The 17,932-nt window shown below is 39.7% G+C and overlaps 1 protein-coding gene and 1 long non-coding RNA gene across 5 annotated transcripts; one reads left to right on the forward strand and one right to left on the reverse strand.

The window, feature by feature from the left end:
* Positions 1 to 4,512: 4,512 nt before the first annotated feature.
* On the reverse strand, positions 4,513 to 16,198 carry CLBA1 (clathrin binding box of aftiphilin containing 1). Of its 4 annotated transcripts, none has more exons than XM_013105119.5 (7): positions 16,061 to 16,198; positions 13,791 to 13,905; positions 12,817 to 13,503; positions 9,404 to 9,552; positions 7,719 to 7,848; positions 6,342 to 6,455; positions 4,513 to 5,025 (listed from the first exon to the last, which is right to left on the reverse strand). In XM_013105119.5, exons 3-7 carry the CDS (start codon positions 13,267 to 13,269, stop codon positions 4,861 to 4,863), a joined length of 1,011 nt encoding a protein of 336 aa, XP_012960573.4. In that variant the 5' UTR covers positions 13,270 to 13,503; positions 13,791 to 13,905; positions 16,061 to 16,198; the 3' UTR covers positions 4,513 to 4,860. The 4 variants fall into 4 exon arrangements, with proteins under 4 accessions (XP_012960573.4, XP_012960571.4, XP_012960572.4 ...); XM_013105117.5 differs by lacking the exon at positions 16,061 to 16,198 and adding an exon at positions 14,617 to 14,728; XM_013105118.5 differs by lacking the exon at positions 16,061 to 16,198 and adding an exon at positions 14,272 to 14,409.
* On the forward strand, positions 16,049 to 17,349 carry LOC119717018 (uncharacterized). Its single transcript, XR_005265949.2, has 2 exons — positions 16,049 to 16,187; positions 16,276 to 17,349. It is a non-coding gene; the product is annotated as an uncharacterized lncRNA (long non-coding RNA).
* The last annotated feature ends 583 nt before the right edge of the window (positions 17,350 to 17,932 follow it).

Raw genomic sequence — 17,932 nt, forward strand, 5'->3', positions numbered from 1 at the left:
ATGCTTTCCCCAGCTTTAGCCGCTGAAGGATCTGAACTTCAAAAGTATGCTGAGCAGCACAGCTCGGTGCTGTGCTGGGTTAAAATGTGGCTGGCCAAGGACATGTAGGCAGGACTCAGCACTACGCCTGGCTCAATATTCTGCATACGCAAAAGAGTTGCCTTCCAGCTCAGGCAGGAGTGAAATACATGCAAGAAAGTAACCTATGCATTAGTGCTGCAAGGAAAATGAGTTATAATTAGTTGCAGAACTAATTCTGAGCTATTAAAAACCAGTATTAAAAGTGAAGAGTTAAGTTATTAAGACGCAGTGGTGAATCTCTAGAAGTACAGATTAATCCAGACATTCAGGTTGGAAGGTTTTTGGCTTTCGAGTATTTACCCACTATTCATAGGCATCTCCCCTTTACAGTAAAGGGGAAAGAAGGGTTGGGAGGGGCTGCAACCTTCCATACCTTTTTCCCTCATTAGGACGAGTTTCTCACAGCAGAGCCCTGTGCTGGATGGGCTGTGCTTTAGCACAGGAGCTGGGCTGTGGGATGACAATTTCTTGAGGTTCACATTTGTGCTTCAGTAAAATGGAGAACTCCTATTAGACATGACTGAGGCAAGCCTGTTACAGCTGCTGGGAGGCAGTTCCTTTTTTAAAAAACAACCTCTTGTTTTCCTCTGACTCATGCAGAGTGGATCCAGCAAGCTGAACTCAAATCCAGTGAAGTTTGGGTTTTAACAATTCGTAGCTCAGTTCTAGTCAGATTTCCTTTAATGTCTTAACCGGAGGAGTAAGTACTCCAGGAGCACTCCCATGTTCACTACCAGAATGCCAGTGTGCTTGTAAATGACCCAGTGCTTTGAGGATACTTGTAGTGTCCCAGAAGCCATACAAACCATACACCTCGCTGCGTGGAAACCTGGAAAAAGTGAGTGGAGCCAAACGGACTACAGTATGTGTTGCTTGAGTGTGAGTACAGCTTGAGGCATAGCGCTCTTGAGCACTGGGTAAACCACCTTCTCTGTTGCTAAATCAACGTGATCCTGGCTCAGCTTGTGGTGTCTCACTGGGTGAATATTATCCAAAGTTGTGTAAAGACTCTGCAGGTGAATCTAAGCTGGATGGACAAAGTACAGCTCTTGAGCTAGATACAAACAGTTTATTTGAAGCCTTGAAGGAGAGGTTGTTGTTTCTATAAGAAATTGGTGTCAGCATGCTGAAGAAGAAATGTTTGGTATATTCTGGTAAGTTAAAAACATTGTGATGTTAGTAAAGACTCATCTGACATTAAAACCTCTGGATATGTTTAGGGCCTAATTTTCCCTCAATCTACTCATTCCTGTATTAATAGCTAACAATGTTTTAAAAGTGAGGAAGAGTTTTTCTGAACGGAAGAAAAATGTGTGTAGATATTTAATAACAGAATATTGAAAGGATTTAAATTATTATTCGTTGATAGAACTTAAAGCTGTAAGTGAAGAACAGTTCTCCAGTCTCATCTCCTGAACAGCACAGACCAAAAAAAATTTTTTTTTTTTTAAATAAGGTTGAGGGCCCGCAATTTTTGCCATTGGAGAACTCTCAGGAAAAAGATGCCCAATCAGACAATCCTGCCAGTTCTCAAGAAATGTATTTATAGAAAGCCAGAAAAGACTGATACCAGTCTCTTCCCTTTTGAACACAAGATTTATTTTGAAACTAGTTTTCACTTTAGCTCTCTTGTATTTTCTGTTTTGCTCCATGAAATCTGGTTATGAATATGGTCAGCATTCCAAGGAACTTTCACAATTTTAGTTTTTTGTTGTATTTTAATCCAAGACTTCTGCATATACCTAAAAAATGGTGGGCCTATGGTATACTTAGAAATACTCAGATAGTATACTTAGAGGTATACTCATACTAGGGTCTGGATTGCTGTTTATTTTACCAATTTTATTTATTTATTTATTTTTATTTTTAAAAAATAATGTCCCATAACTATACCTTCTTACTCTGTTCAATTTCAAAGATTGTTTGTTTTTGGAAATAAGATCCCTAAAAGTTTACTTAAGGCATAACATTTACAGAGTATCATTGAAATATTTTCAGTCTTTCACAATATAAGGTTGTTTGTTTGTTTTCCCAAAACTGGTACAGCCTTCTTTCTATAAAGAGAACATTTCAGTACCTATGCTTCTCATTTAAACTTCTAGAAACTTTGTTCCTTGGGTACGTTTGCACTCTCATTTCAAATCAGAAAAAAAAGGCATCTCTGTCTAGCTCTGCTGTTTAAAACTCTTAAATTGGTTTAGTTTTTCTCTTTAAAATCCTAAGCAAATGCCAAAAGTCTGGGGTATTTACTTTCCACAAGCACAGAGTACAGTACCTAGTTCATCAAAAACTAAGTATTTCACAGCTGAGAGCTCACAACTAAGACTGAAAATAACGAAATTCGTAGCTTAAAACATACTAAGATACAGAAGCTCTGTTTCCTCCCTGTACCATTTTCACAGAATAAACACCTGCTACTACTTAATACAACCATGTATTTCAAGAGTTGGTGAGCAGCGATTGTTAGCACACTTGGCTTGATGCCCAGGAAGGCAACAAGGAAATGACAAAAGGAAATGAACAGTGAGTATTTGTGCAAAACACATCAGAGGGTTTTCCGTCACCACTCATTTCTGAGGATAAGAATAGAAGGCAAGGCTAGTCTCTACTATGCAGTATGCCTGAAAATGAGAGGCCTGTCTCCCTGGGCATGCTTTGTTGTCGCTTAAGAGAAACAGAGCATAATTTTGTCTTTGTGAATAACCCCAAATGGACAGATTGTGTCCCAGCTCCGATGAGGGCAGCCAGGACTCCGCAAACTTGAAGCTGAATTGATTTACTTTGTAATTTCAAATCTATGAGTCTTTTTCCTTGAATAAAAGAACTCAGACTGAAGACAGGACTCAGTCAGAGGTCTCTCAACTGTCTTGTGCAGCCAGTGTTTATCAAGGTACTCAGGTAGTTAAAAAAAAAAAACAACACAAAACTGTCCAAAAGAAAAAGTGGAGCTCACCACTTTTAAAAACCTCAGTAGTTTTTGCTTCACTGAATCATAAATGACTAAAAACCCTTTTTTCATTATCTTAGGGCTCTAAGACTTGCTACTATGAAAGACGTTATGTACTTGCCCTTCCCCTGGAGTAATGGTGCAAAAAATTCTTTGATACATTCATCCAATGCTAGGGAAAGCAAAGGCAAACTTTAAAATCTAAAAAAAAAAAAAAAAAAGGTGGGGGGGGCCTCTGAGGTACTGTGCACCAGCTGCTGGTAATACATGCTACAAACTGCCCCTTCAAGCCCCTCTGCAGGGCCCTTCTTGTCTGAAAGAATAAGAGTGGGATTTTATTCTTATAATTGATTTCAGGTGTTTATTTCCAATCATCAATTACTAGCAATTTACAGTTTTGTGAGTTTCTTACTACAATCCATTTAATACTCCTTTAAGTGCTCTGAAAGACTTAAAAGGGAAATTCGAAAACAAATTCAAATCCAGTGTTAAGTGAAAAAGTTAACCCTGCTCTTGTATCCACAAGCCCTGCAAAACTTCTGAGAAGGAAACTGCTGAGCCACTTACATTCAAACAGCACTTTTCCAAATGGTCTCTTACCATTCACCAAGTAACTGATACACAGTTCATGTTATGCTAATGGCAATGAGATATCATAAACATTATTTAAGTTCAGTAAATTATAACAGTTATGACTTCACTGCTTAACAATTTGCTAGATTAGGAGTTGGAATCTGCCCGTTTCTTAATTCTAAGAATATATGAGGCATATCATTAATTAACTTTGTTCTTGAATATCAACGTTTGTTCCATGCTTTCAATACATAGAGTATCTGTCGTAGTGCTTTAGCATTCTGTTCAAAAAGCCGTCAGGCTTAGCAACTTCCTTAAAATAAGAAGTTGTGCAAAGTTCCCGTATTCAGAATGGCCAGAACAGTAAATAAATGAGTAACTTGCATAAAAGGTATTATCAATGAATAAATAAAGCTGCTAATGGACAAAGACAAATGAATTATATGAATGTCAGTGAAGTGCAGGAAGGAGGGCAACAGTTAATAATTACTATCAAATTGTAAAAGGCTTATGGACACAGCTTACAGCGCTGTGCAGTACAAGTCCTGAACTACACTGCTGTTAAGCTTTAGCAAGCATGATTATGGGTGGTGCAAGTGTTTAGTAGCTGAATGAATCCAAAAGTCTGGTTACAGTCAGCTTCAGAGGTGTGATTTATTTCAGTTAGAAACCAACACCAGCTCAAAACACCATGAATCCAGTCACGCCACTGACACTACCCGTATTACCACAGCAGGCTCTATCAGACATAGAAGTTCTATCTTCCTAAACCCCAACAAAAGCCACAGGATGTAGAAGGCTCACTTTTCGTTGTGCTAAGCAGTGGCAAAGTACCAGATCTCAGCTGATCCTGACTGGACCAAATAGAAGAGATAGTAACAAGGCACACTTCACAACACACGTGAGGTGTGTTTAGATTTTGGCAGGGAAAACAGGTTTATTATCAAAAAGACATTAAGGCCTGAAAGATCAGTAGTTCAGAACAGTAGTCCACCAGACAATCCTTGTGATTGCAGTGTGATTGCAGCTGGACTTACTGTAGGAGACATGGTTCAGCAGCAAAACTCAGCAGGACAAAATTACAGCTTTGACTTCACAACTAGATAGGATAAATACTTTCTAATAACATGGCTTTAGGTACCTGTCACTTTCCTGAAGAACATACGTAGTCTCTAGTACCAAGCCAGTAAGAAAATGAAGGTGAACTGCATTCAGTTCAAAAAGAACGAAAAAAAAAATAATTAAAAAGTGCACTTAGTTCAACAAATATCATTATTGAAAAATTTCATTTTTAGGTTTTGGGTAGTGAAAATGTGCTTCTTTCTTGGGATTGTTATATATCGCTTGTTTCCATTTGATGATGTGGTTTTCAAAAAAAGGTTGCAGGTGAAAAGGTCATGTCTGGAATCTGGTGATACAGAAAGCTGAATGAAAAAATAAAAACATTAATTTTTTCCATACTACAGTAAGTTCATCACTTAACATGTTTCCATTTATTTTTAAGACAGATTTCATAAAATCAACATAAAAAAAAGGAAATAACCAGGAAGATAAATGGAAAAGATCCCATCATATGATTTAACTTGCTTCCAAATTAGGGTGTCAACATACATTTTCTAACGAGCTTTGGTTTGAGATATGAAGCTTCAGAGCTTGTTCTTTCCCTTCAGAGGCTACTCCAGAATAAATTTATCTATTTACCTTAACTTTGTATCATGATTCTTTCTACTTTTACTCCTCCTTAATTCACTTTGAATCACTTCTTCCAAAGCTCCAAGTATGTGTCAGCTAGTATGATCCAAGCAGAACTGAATTAGGAAGGAATATATTCAATAGTCTCTCTTGATTTTATTTCTGAGTTCTCTGACCTATCATCTCTTAAGTACAAGGTTCCCAGAACAGTATACTTTAGTGTCCAATACAGTAAATAGTAATAAACATTGCAAATACAATAAACATTGCAATGAAAACGTACTTCAAACTACATGACCCCACAGCAGCAACACTTGCTCAAGTTTATTCTCCACTGAAGAAGGGAACTTGTACTAGAATATTGATCCTAAATCAATCTTTTAGTAAAAAGAAAGAATTCTCTTTGTGTTTGGTAACATAGCTTAAAAATATTAATGTTCTAAGGCCTTGTAACTGTAACATCAATTCTACCTTCCTCTTAGGTAGTTCCTGTCTTCTATAGAGAACAAACCAAATGTGAATCATTCTGAACATCTGAAATGCAAACTTGAATGAAATTTCTTCTTTTACCAGTTTTGCTTCTGATGTCTCCCTTACTGTATTTTTGAAGAGTGAGCCGCAGTGATCATTCTCAGTGATCGACATCAGGATCTCAGTGATCCTTTAACCTGACAGTTTTCCTTTGTCGTCAGAGCATCCTGCCTCTTTTACATATTGCTGCTCTCTCTCAACCAGTAAACAGCTTGACCAGTCCAGGCTGCTGTCCTGGTTTCAGTTAGGACAGAGTTAATTTTCTTCCTAGTAGCTGGTAGGGTGCTATGTTTTGGCTTAGGATGAGAAGAGTGCTGATAACACACTAATGTTTTAATTGTCGCAGAGCAGTGCTTACACCAAGCCAAGGACATTTCACCTTCTCACTCTCTCCTGCCAGCAGGCAGGCTGGGGTTGCAGCAAGAGCTGGGAGGGGACAGACCCAGAACAGCTGACCCAAACATATAAAATACACTGTATGCTTTTCCAAAGTACTTACTTTTAGAGCAATTCTTACCTTGGTCTGGATCAGTGCTTTGCAGTTATTAATACTGAATCCATCAAATCCAGAGTCCTCGTTATCTTTAACATTTGATTCCTCAAAAATATCATCCTGGCTCTTTGAAGAGTCCTAATAAAGCAAAAGTTAAATTTCCTTTACTAATGACTATAGGCAAAGCCAGACATAGGTTAGGCATATAACCTAAAGAGAAGTTTTCCCTCAAATAACAAACACTAAATTTTACGTCCTAAAGCTGTATTTAGATTTATCATGTTCTCCTTTGCATTAAAAAAAAAAAATCCTATGTCAAAACAAGTTCTACAAATGTGAATCAAATCGTGACTTAAAATTAAAAAAGGCAATTTCAAAATAGATATACACATAGAATTCAGAAATTCAGCTGAACTAGGAAATTCCTGAGAAATCAGTGTTAAAAGCAATATAATTTTCCAGTAACAGAAAAAGAAGTAATGACACCAGTTTAAGCTGCTTGTGCAAGGGACAGAAGAGGAGATTACTACATTGGAGAAATGTCTCCCATTCTCTCCTGTTGGATAACATTTCTATAAAAATGACTATCAAGTGCAGAATAAGTTCTATACCTTCAGCACTGTGACTCTGTTTGTATATAACTTGCATGAAAGGTCAAATATGTCCATAAAATGAAACTGCACACAGCAACCCCACCACAGCAATCAAATTATTGATTGGAACAGTTACTTCTGAGAAGCACAAGCAACTGCTTCATGCCACCTAAATAACCAGGTAGAATACTCAAGCATCCCTGATGACTTCATCTTCTCAAAACAAGAGATTAAACAGAGACATTTCTTTTACAGATTTTCAATACTGTTTGTTCTCGATTCAATTTAAAATACATTTCTCTCCTCAAGCCTTGCAAAAGTAGACAGTAATCTAAGGAAAAGGGAAGTGGAACACACTTTCAGTTCATATACAGTAAAAACTTAATGTTTTTACTGCAGTAATAACTTTAACAGCCTCACTGATTCAGATCCAATTTTCACTTAATAGAAAGATATTAGACTACCATTTTCCTCATACTCTGAGTAAAAAAGAAAACTATTTAACCATACACACATCTGAAACCTAATTCTACATTTTATTCCTAAAGTTGACTGTACCATCTAATGCAACAGGCTGCTACATAATGAAGACCTCAATGTAAAGAGGATCAAAATTTGATCCCAGCACAATTTCACACATACTTACATATAATGATGGGAAAGCATCAGGCTATCATTTTGAAAGATTCTCTTTAAGCTTATGACTAATCATGATCTATTTCCTCATTCATCTCTTGTATAGCTTATACAAAATTGATTTGTAATCAAAGGTCTATACTGGCATACTAGGAAATCTTTGTTCAATTACCGTTTGATTTGCATCTATTCCAAGAACACTCAAGAGGTTTTCTTGGCAATGAGATTTACTCCAGGGATTTCTTAATCTGGAGGTATTATCTAAGTCTCTAAGAGTTCTCCATATGTTTCCAGAATCAATGCTAGGAGAGAAAACACAGTTTGAGGTTATACGGTGTACAAAGTTTCCAGTAGAAACATGTATAATTTTTAGTTATTTTCACTACAGAGAACTGTATAGTAGCTTCCCTCAATCTAAAAAGCAATTTGTGTTAAAACAACTTTTACATTTGTCCAAAGTATCAACCAAATGCACTAATAAAATTGCATGACAATTAATGGAAACAGTCAGTCACCATAACTGTGTGTTTGGGCTTCTCAGACAAGAAGTGCTTTAGAAGCATACTTCAGAGTTGTTACATGCCCGCAACACACATTAATTAATCATTTCTGTGACAGGTGGGTACAGAGTTCAGCCCTATTAATTTTGTACACTGCTTTATCTGTCTCTCAGACCTTTCTCCTCTGTATCAGCAATATGGTGTCCCAGCAGCCTGCTACAGGTCAACTTGCTGGTATCTGGTCTGGACATGGATGTACTACACGATAGAGAATCGAAGCCAAAGGCACACACTACTCAAATGGTGGGAATTAGACAGTTCCCTCTATGTACTGCTTCAGGATCTTACATTGTATTAATCCTGTATAAATCCAAATGCTTTTTATGTAGTGCAGCATAAAAGTATTGCTGATCTTGTGTAGTTACTCATCACAGTATATTGAGGATTTTTCATCTTTAGTTGGTACTCTGCTATAATACTGCAGTCCTTTTAAATATATATTAAATATGTATTTCTTATATTTCTCCACAAGTTTTAGGCTGAATAAGATCTAATGCATATGCAAGGAACTTGCTGAAGGGATGCCCACAGTAAGTGTTTTAATTACATTTCTTGCAATTCTTATGACATTTCCAAAGCATAACAAAACTTTCTAGATACAAAGCCTCAAATGTATGCAAGAATAACTACAAAACTGTTTAGTAATTGCAGTTCTCTTCAGAAGCTGTTGATCCTTCAAAAACATGTAATAAATCCAAAACCATTCCAGCTGTCTTAAGTGTAAGCTAAGTGATACTAATTGCTATTAACACAACCCCAGGAAAAAAGCCAGATGCACCACAGATTCTAAAGCAAATCTAGTTTAACACGAAGAGCAATCACCACCTGACAAAAGGGGGAAGGGAGGAAAAAAAAATGAGGGTGAGTTGTCAGGAGAAGCAGCAGCAATGCTCCTGCTTCAGATGACGAGGAATTAAGTCAGACGTGTTGTGAAGAAAGGAGAAACAAACAGGAAGAACAGGCTGCTTGTTGGGTGTTCTGGCATTCCAGAAGCTTAGTCATACGAAGTCACACCAACAGCAGGAAAAACTCTAAACAGAGATTTGTACTTTTGTTATATTCCCTTCCTTGCTTTCCCATAGCTAAAACAATCCATTTCCTTTAACAACACAATACATAAATGGTAAGATCTGTATTCTGAAAAAGCACAGTGGTTTAGTTTATAAGTTTTTCAGAAAGTACCACAAATTTTTAAATTATGAAATGTAATTAAGTGCTGAGGAAGTGTTTTGTTTGTTTGTTTGTTTTTGGGGGGTGGGGGGGAGGTGGGCAGTGGCTATTGATCTAAACTCATTACCAAAGTTGATTCTTCATAAGCCCAGGAATCCCAACATCTTCATTATTTGTATGAAGTACTTGATCTAAGCTTCTTATGTTCTCTCTGGACTGTGATACAAAGACTTCTGGAAAGCCCAACTTAAATATATCCTCATAGCTGTGGTTTGCCTAGAAAAAACAGACTTATTACATATATTATACAGGCCAGCCCTGCAGTTCATGAAGGATCTGGTCCAAAGACTACAATGTTTCCATAGATTTTATTATTAACTGTATTTAAATTTAGTATTAATATTAATGGCGCAGAGGGAGTGATTCCATCGTTCAGCATTTTGAGTATTTACCTAGAATTAGAGCAGGAGAAGCAAGAGCCCAGGAGTTTCTGATGAACCTTGCTCTCTTAACTTTACAACTACAAAGTTATACATTGCTTTGCCTACTAGCAGTCAAGACTTATTCTCCTCAAGGAAATTCAGTCCAGGTCAAAAACAATTAAAGCTCATTTTGCCAACAGCATTTCTAATGCAGCTAATGCAGCCAAAGGTAACATAACTACTAAATGTTACGGTTGCCAGTCAATACTTGTACTGTCCAAAGCATGTCTCTATATACTTGTGTTTGTACCAAACCTTTTCCATCCTATATTAAAAAGCTTGGTCAGATTTACATACTTGTTCCTCCTCCAGCAGCAGTACGGAGAAGGCGTGGAGGTGTGAACATAGCCAGGTGAGTGATCCAAACTCATGAGAACAGGCCTAGTGGAAGTAACAAGGTGATCTGAAGACCAGAAAATGTGCATACAAAGATAAATGCACATCATTTACACCTTATCCTAAAGGGATGTTCTTCTGCCATCTGGTCCAGAAGCTTTTTCCTTTTATTCCTTCAAAGAACGAATAGCTGCAGTTTTCTAAATCAGAGCAGCTAATTGACTTCAACACCCCGCAGGAGGACTGCAATCCAGGAGCAGCGATGTTGTGTGAAAACTAGAGAATGAAACCAGACAGCTCACTTTCACTGCCTACCAATCATCAGTTTAATCTGAAAAAAATACATAAACGTGGATACTTCACAGTTTGACAGGTTTCTTTAAATGGAATTCAAAGGACTGAAATAAATTTAGATTATTTCCACAGTTTCTTCATACTAAATTCAGGCAAATACAGTGAATATTTAAAGTATTAAGAGCAGGCACAATCAACTAGAGGCAGAGGGCTTCTGTACTTCTGAGTATGCTTCCAGAAATACAATTTGTGCCCACGCTGAAGTACAGACCTTACTGAACTGCTCTTCATGATGGGTGACTGTGGGAACATTCAAAGACTCCTGGGTAAAATCCATTGAATCTTGCACTAAGTATCATAATACTTAGATTTATACATTACTTTAGTTAATTTATAATAATATATGGAGGAAAAACATGTTTGAAAGGCAAAATTCTATGAAAACATACTTCTTAAAGAGCAAATAGAGGAAAGCACAGGCCTGCCTGGTATTTGTATCAGAGTAACATCAGCAGCTGTAAGAAGAAATTACAAACAAGTCACTAAATTACAGTTTAGTCAAGCCAGATGAAGTGCTCAATATATACAGTAAAATCACAAGATTTTCTGTATTAATTTTATCTTGGAGATTTGTACTGATTATAAAAATATGAATGCACTAATTTCAGATCTGTGCTTTCTGAATAAATCCTCTATATCCTATTATACCAGAATACTCTAGGGCTTAAGCGAGTGCACTAGTCCCACTCACAATGGCCAGTATTTAATTAACATGAAAAACCCTTAAAGTTGCTCAATCATGTAGACAAAGTATCCTGTTACTGCAAAGAAATCCATGACTGTTTTCATTTTAAAATACAGAACTCTGCTGCAGCCTGTTATCATTTAATTAATTGAAGCATTAGATAATGAGGGGCAGACTTCTGACAATCTCTACAAGTCCCTTCTAACCTCCCTAGGTGCTTCTCCATTGACCATAGAGAAGACAGCCCCAACCTGACAAGTTTATGATCTCAAAATAACAATACAAAAAGCTCATGAATGAAGGACAAGTTATATGTATGTTCTACATCCAAAGACATCAACTGCTCTACAGCTGCTTCTCAACCCTGAAAAAAATGAAAGAAAATAAACGTAAACATATTAACCCTCCCTAGCATTTCAGCTCATACCAGGTATTTCCTTTTGACTCTGATAAACGCAAAAATAAAGGAAAGGGTTTGGTACAATTAAGATGCACAGCTTTTAGAAAGAAACTGTTATATTCTGTTTCTGTTCCAGTCCTTACACACCCTCCTTTTTCAGCATAAGGCTTCTTATCTGAATTTCCAGCACAACAAACAATTTATCTTGTTTGTGCATACCAGCAGCTCATCACCAGGTACACTGCGATCTCCATTCTACCACTGCTAGACAGCTTACCCCACGTGCACTGTTGTGCTTTCCCTAGTAAGATGTCTGTAATAAGTTCCCAGCCAAGGACAAGAAAACCTGTCTCCCGAAAACTCTCAGTTCCTGCACATATCAGAACTCATTTAGCAGACTATAAGCAGTAAATTATTACTGCTGTTGATTAACTCTGTGAAAGTCGTAGTTGACCACTCTCCCTTCCTTTTATGAGTGTTTTAATTCAGCATTAAAAAAATGAAGGCTTTTCATTTTTTTTTTGTACTTGCACATTCTTATTTAGCCTTTGTTAGTTTGCTTCACTTTGTCTGGTACACAGTAAAACACCTTAATTGCAACAAGGTATAACCCTTAAACTGAAGCTTTTTTTTTTTTTTTTAAAGGACACATTGTTTAACTTAGTATTTACTCAGATTTTAGTTATAACATTGTATAAGAGACTGTGACACCCTACGCCAGAAAATGAATGGTATTAAATTATTTTTATCCATTTTCCATTAACTTCCACCCACAACCAATCAAAAATTCCAGAAAGACTGTTGGATTATTAAAGAAGTGTATTAAATAACAGAAATTAATGTTTTATTCAAATTCTAACTCAAATTTCTGTTGGTTTATTTGAATAAGCTTGCAGGAAATTCAGAGAACTTTTGTCCACCCTATTTTTGCTACCCGCCTTCCCAATTCTTTATTTCCTATGTTCATTTTGTCCAGCTTTTAAATTGCACATGCTTCAGGGCAAGGTTCATCATCGCATTTGAAGGGTTTATGTATTCCTAGTCTCCAGAAGCAAAGCAACACATTACATTCTTTAAAGCTCTCTACCAGGATAACTTAAGTATTTGTCAAACACTGTGAAGAAGTTGCTTTTGTTCCACTTGAGTTAACTGCAAAGTAGCTTGACAGTTTCTCTCCCTGTACAGCATTATCCTCCATAGAGCAGACATTCAGATACAGATCTTAAGATGTAGGAAGCAGTAATGCAAACATTTCTAGTCTTTGGTTTACTATTAACACCTACCTCATTTAAAGAGCTCGAAGCGTCCTGTGTCCCACTGTGTAGAGATGGCTCAGAACACAAGTGACCAGCAGAAGTACTGCAATGTCCTCCGTTCCAGTCTGTATCGCCTTCAGAAGTTTTTGTAGATTTCGCTGAAATTTCAGGATTATGATCGAATCTCTCTGATTTGCCTAAGGACTCCCTGAAGCCTTCAAAATCACCCCAGGAACCTCTGGGTTCTGAGGTACAATAACCGCTCTCAGAAACCCCTTCACTTCTGCTGCTATTCACTACAGAGAGGCTTTGCTGCATTACCCCAGGGTTACTGATTTCTTCATTATTTGTCCTCTCATTCATGTTACAGTCACTCCCATCGAGAGACATACCACCTGCTTCAACTGCTAGATCTCTCACAGACATGCAGGGTGATGTGTCTGTAGTACTACAACTTTCTACTAGTGGCAGGTTCTGCATCTTTGTTTAAAAGGAACAACCCACATTTAGACATCACTTGTTGAAATCTGTACCGAAAAACAACCAAACGCTAGTTAACTTCAGTTGTATTAGAAATTTGAATATTTCCAAAACATAACCAAATTCTTCATTTCATCCCCCATTGCTAAATCAAAACAGGATGTCCTTCAGCCTCTCCTCCAGAAATCCACACGTGTATGTTATTCAGTCTCACTTTCTGTGTAAGATATTAGCCTGAAATGAAAGAATTGTAAATAAATACTTCTGTGATAAGGGCTGTGTAGGAACGAGAAAAGAGAGTCGATAAGGTAGTAGAAAGAATGCTCAAGTTAAAATAAACACGTTCCAGTATTATGCAACTGAAAAATCACAGCACTTCAGTATACATTTCAAATAATTTTGCCCACATCACAAGAAAACCGTGAAATTAATAACAACATTTGCAAAATATTTAACAGAAGTTGTTGGATCTTAACTGAGTACTTACTGCATACACACAGCAGACAAGAAGAAATACTTACAGCCAATATCCAACGTTATAACAGTTTCACCCAGCTTGGACTGCTTGCAGACAGGGCTCTTTTTGTTTGCCTGGGCTTTCGCAGTCCGAAAGATTACCGAAGAGGCAAATGTGACCTGCAGCAACACAGGAACCAGCAGCTCAATGCTGTGAAAAGCAATAGTGCCTCCAACTATTTAAGCAATTAAGAGTGATTTAATAAGATCAATTTGGCATCTGTGAACTACATATGCGACGCTGCCTTTGTCGTTTCAGATCCATCTCAACTCCTCAAGCATCCTTCCCACCGAGGGGTTGCTTTTGGCAGGCGTGGGGGCGTTCAGAGCTGCAGTAACACCACGTTTTATAGAGACCGGTCACTATGAGACATTCTCAGCAGAGAAACAGAACAAATCTTGATTTTTTTTTTCTTTTTTTCTTTTTTTTTCCCTCAGAGCTTACCCCGATGGAGCAGCCAGGCACTACCCCCGGCGCACACCCACCTGGGCTGGGGACAGCTCCAAGGGACCGGGGGGGCTCTGGGGAGGCCGGACCGGGCACCGGGAGCCCCTCACAGCCCCTCACAGCCCCCCAGGACCCTCCAATCTCCCCGGGGGCTCCGTGAGGCCGGCGTTTCACCCCCGAGCAGAGGCACCCCCGGAGCGCCTCCAGCCCCACGAGTGGCTCCGAGGGGCAGCGGCGGAGGCGGGGGGGGGGTGTCCGCAGCCTCCCTCCAGGCTCCCCCCGGGGCACACCGAGCCCAGCCCGGCTCCCCCAGCAGCCGAGCTCGCCTCAGCCCCCAGCCCCTGGCCTCCAGGCCCGTGTCGGGCAGGGGGGAGCAGCCTTACCCCGCCGATCCAGCGGCCCGGGCCCAGGAGGGAGGTGGCCGCAGGTCGCTATGGGCGGGACGAGGTGTGCCTGCCTGGCGGCGGCCTGCCTCCCCTGCCCGACCTCCTCCCGGCACATCTGCGCCTTCCCCTTCACCACCTCCTCCTCAGCTTTCTCGGCTGTTGCCCTGGTGAAGTCCCCGCTCCTCCATAGTTCGGTGTCGGGAGGAAACGCTTCGCGCTGAGGGCGCAGAGGAGCTGTGGGTGCCCCATCCCTGGAGGTGCTCAAGGCCAGGCTGGATGGGGCTTTGGGCAGCCTGGGCTGTGGAAGGTGGCCCTGCACATGGCAGGGGTTGGAACTGGATCATCTTTAAGGTCCCTTCCAGCCCAAACCACTCTGTGATCCTCTCCCACTTCTCTGGATCAACAGGTCCTTCTCTCATCCACTGTCTGTGCCCCGGGGCCTCTGCTGTTCCCATGGCCTTCACCTTCGTCTCCCTGGGTCAGGGAGTGGAAGTCAACTCCCACCCTCCAGAAAGAGCCAGGAGATCGATTTTAAACTCATGGCATGAAAGAAAAAAAAAAAAAAAAAAAAAAAAAAAGTATTCATATTTTCTCGTTTCTGTAATCTGGCAAGCTAGGGACGTGCTGGTTGATGGTGGCGATTCATGCTTGTTCTTAATTTGAGAGCAGCTAACGTTCTCACATAATCACAAAATTCCAGGACACAGACTGAACAAAAAAGCAAAAAAGAACAACAACAACAAGAAAAAAGCCTCAATCCACCCAGTAATATAACCCCATGATAAAACGCTAGGAACAAGCCAGCTGCAGCCTCTCCGGATCTTTTTCTCTCTCCCTCATTTTGCCCTGTGAGGGACTAGGTTGTCCCCTTTCTCCTGTCTTTACTGAGGCTGGGACTCGACCCCCTGGCTGTGTCAGATAAAGCTGGAAGCTGTGGGTCCCTGGGGACAGGCCACCCCCCCAGCCTGAGGGGACTGTCCCTTCTCGTCCATCTCTTGAGAGTGGCAGAAGGGCTGGAGGCAGCGTGCCCGAGGCTGTGCTCCACATCTGCGAGGCAGAGGGAAGAGCACAAAGAACACTCCTCAGCCTCCCCTCAGGGTGTTGGCAGTAACTCCCTGTCCTCGGGGCTGGGTTTAAACTCTGGGCAGTCCCAAGCAACAAAGGACAGTTGTAAAAGCAAGGAAAAAGGTTTTCTGGAGCAAGGCCCAAAATAAAAAGCATTTTCTAGGCATTACAGTACATATGTTTTTCAGCCCAGGCACAGATACGTGCGCTCCCCTCCCACACATCTGACTCTCATTTCAGGCTGTAGTGTTTTATCTGAGGGCGAGAGGCTGACTTTGGGAACAACGCCCAGACGCAGAGCCAAAAGAACTTTATTGGCAGGTCTCTGAAAGATTTTGTTTGTTTGTTTTCTTTCTGCTTTGGAGCCATTTCTTACCCTCCATGGCCATCCCGTGGCAGCCTGCAGCTCCGAGGAAACCTGACCAGCTCAGCGAGACTGTGATTCAGTCCCAAAGCTTCTGACTTGTTAGCTTCTTAGGATAGCGTCATCATCCTGCACTGCAGTAAGTTTGTGCTTCAGGGACCTCTGTGGTTCCGGCGGCCCTCTTAAGTTTTGAAGGGAGCTCATTTTTATTTTATTTTTTTTTTCAGTGCCAAGATTGTTTTGCACAGCTTTACATTTTCACTCCTCAAAGCAAAAGGCAGCAGACAGACAGTGCAAAGGCTGAGACACTCCCCTCATACCACGCATTGCATCCGGAGGGGAAGGGACGCGTGGGTTTTGCAAACCCGAGTCTGCCCTGCCAAATTCAAGCTGCCTTTACAGTTGGGTAAGCAGAGCCGTGGAAGAGCTGGTGAGAGTCAGGAGCTGCCCCAGGTCTCAGAAACCCCACTGTAAGAGCAGGAACACACCTTAAAATTCTACCTGGGAAATCACCAGTTGCTAACTGAGGCCGTACAGGAGAAGCAATGGTGCCCCAGAGCCCACGCTGCACCACCTGCTGGACGCACCTACTAATGCCTCGCTCTCGGGCAAAGGCAGCTAAAAACTCACAAAATCACCCCAAGAAATATCTCCTCTGGGTATTTAGGGCAGGTTTTAAAATCAGAGGGAATCAGCGTGAGGTAAAGTGGATTCCACCTGACCCATCTGAATTAGCATCTCTTGACTCAGCCCAGCTGAGAGACAATGCTGTGAGTGCAGCAGCTGCGAATCCATGTTTTAAATGACACCCTCTTCTAGGCCAAAAATTTAAATGGAAAGCAGTATCACAGCTGGATTAACAGTTTTTTCCCTCAGATTTCTGAACTGGGGACAAAATTCCTGTTATTTGTTTGGTGTGTAAGTCTTGTGACTTTGTCTGGCATAAAACAGGGTTTGGGATTTACCCTGTAATTCCTGCTTTAGTTCTGTAATTTCTTTCTGAACTATCACTTCTATTGAAAATGAATAAATAAATAAATAAATCCAGTCTTTATGTAAAGAATCAGTCTGCAAAAAGCTTCAAGCATGGACTATATTTATATATTTATACACTTCAATGTATACAAGTAGTAGAGCAGAACCTCACTACTCACTGATACAAATGACTGATCTAACTGAACACTAACCGGCAGCTTCTATTGCTGCTCCTGCCACCATTCCTCCTGGAAAATTGTTTGAGTTCAGTACATATACTCTAGAATTATTCTTTTTCATTTTGTCTTTCAGGGGAAAAAAAAGAAAAGGGAAAACCAAAACAAAACCACCTAATTTGCAATAAAGAAGCTCAATAGAATAGCTGAAAAATATTTACCTTCACAGAAAATCAGTACCACACCACTGTAATATGAATTTTCACTCATTTGTGGAGTGATCTGGTCCTGAATTATTGGATTATGTGGTTCCCTGTAAACAACTAAGGTGATATTGATGACTGCTTTGTTCATTCATTTTCCCTCCTGGTAAAAACAAAACAAATAATAGCTTTGTATTTTCAGTATTTCTTTTTCTTCCTTTAATTGAAACATTAAACAAAATTAACTTGCTATTTAAATGATGAACATTTTCTTTATATTAAATATTGGATATTTAATATAAATAAATATTATTTTCTTGAAAAAAAAAAGAATATGTTACATTTATCTACACTGGCTTAAAATGACATTCAGCAAGTAAAAAGAAAGGTCAATTTTGGGTGACTCAAAACCAACTTTTCAGTAAATAAGCTGTCTTTTCAGAAGATGAGTAATAATCTTTTCTCAGTGTAAATACCCAGGTTTTCAGATGTTTAGGACATCAGCAGTCATTTCAACAGCAGAATGGAGT

This window comes from Anas platyrhynchos, chromosome 5 (assembly GCF_047663525.1).
Source record: "Anas platyrhynchos isolate ZD024472 breed Pekin duck chromosome 5, IASCAAS_PekinDuck_T2T, whole genome shotgun sequence".
In the NCBI taxonomy this organism is placed as follows: domain Eukaryota; kingdom Metazoa; phylum Chordata; class Aves; order Anseriformes; family Anatidae; genus Anas; species Anas platyrhynchos.

What these genes read in the sequence shown, in the direction of transcription:
- CLBA1 (XM_013105119.5), bottom strand. Translation starts at nt 13,269, where the DNA reads ATGCAGAACCTGCCACTAGTAGAAAGTTGTAGTACTACAGACACATCA. An exon ending in CTTATGAAGAATCAACTTTG is followed by an intron (nt 7,849 to 9,403) that starts GTAATGAGTTTA and finishes TTTCTCTCCTAG; the next exon opens with CATTGATTCTGGAAACATAT. An exon ending in GAATAGATGCAAATCAAACG is followed by an intron (nt 6,456 to 7,718) that starts GTAATTGAACAA and finishes TTGCTTTATTAG; the next exon opens with GACTCTTCAAAGAGCCAGGA.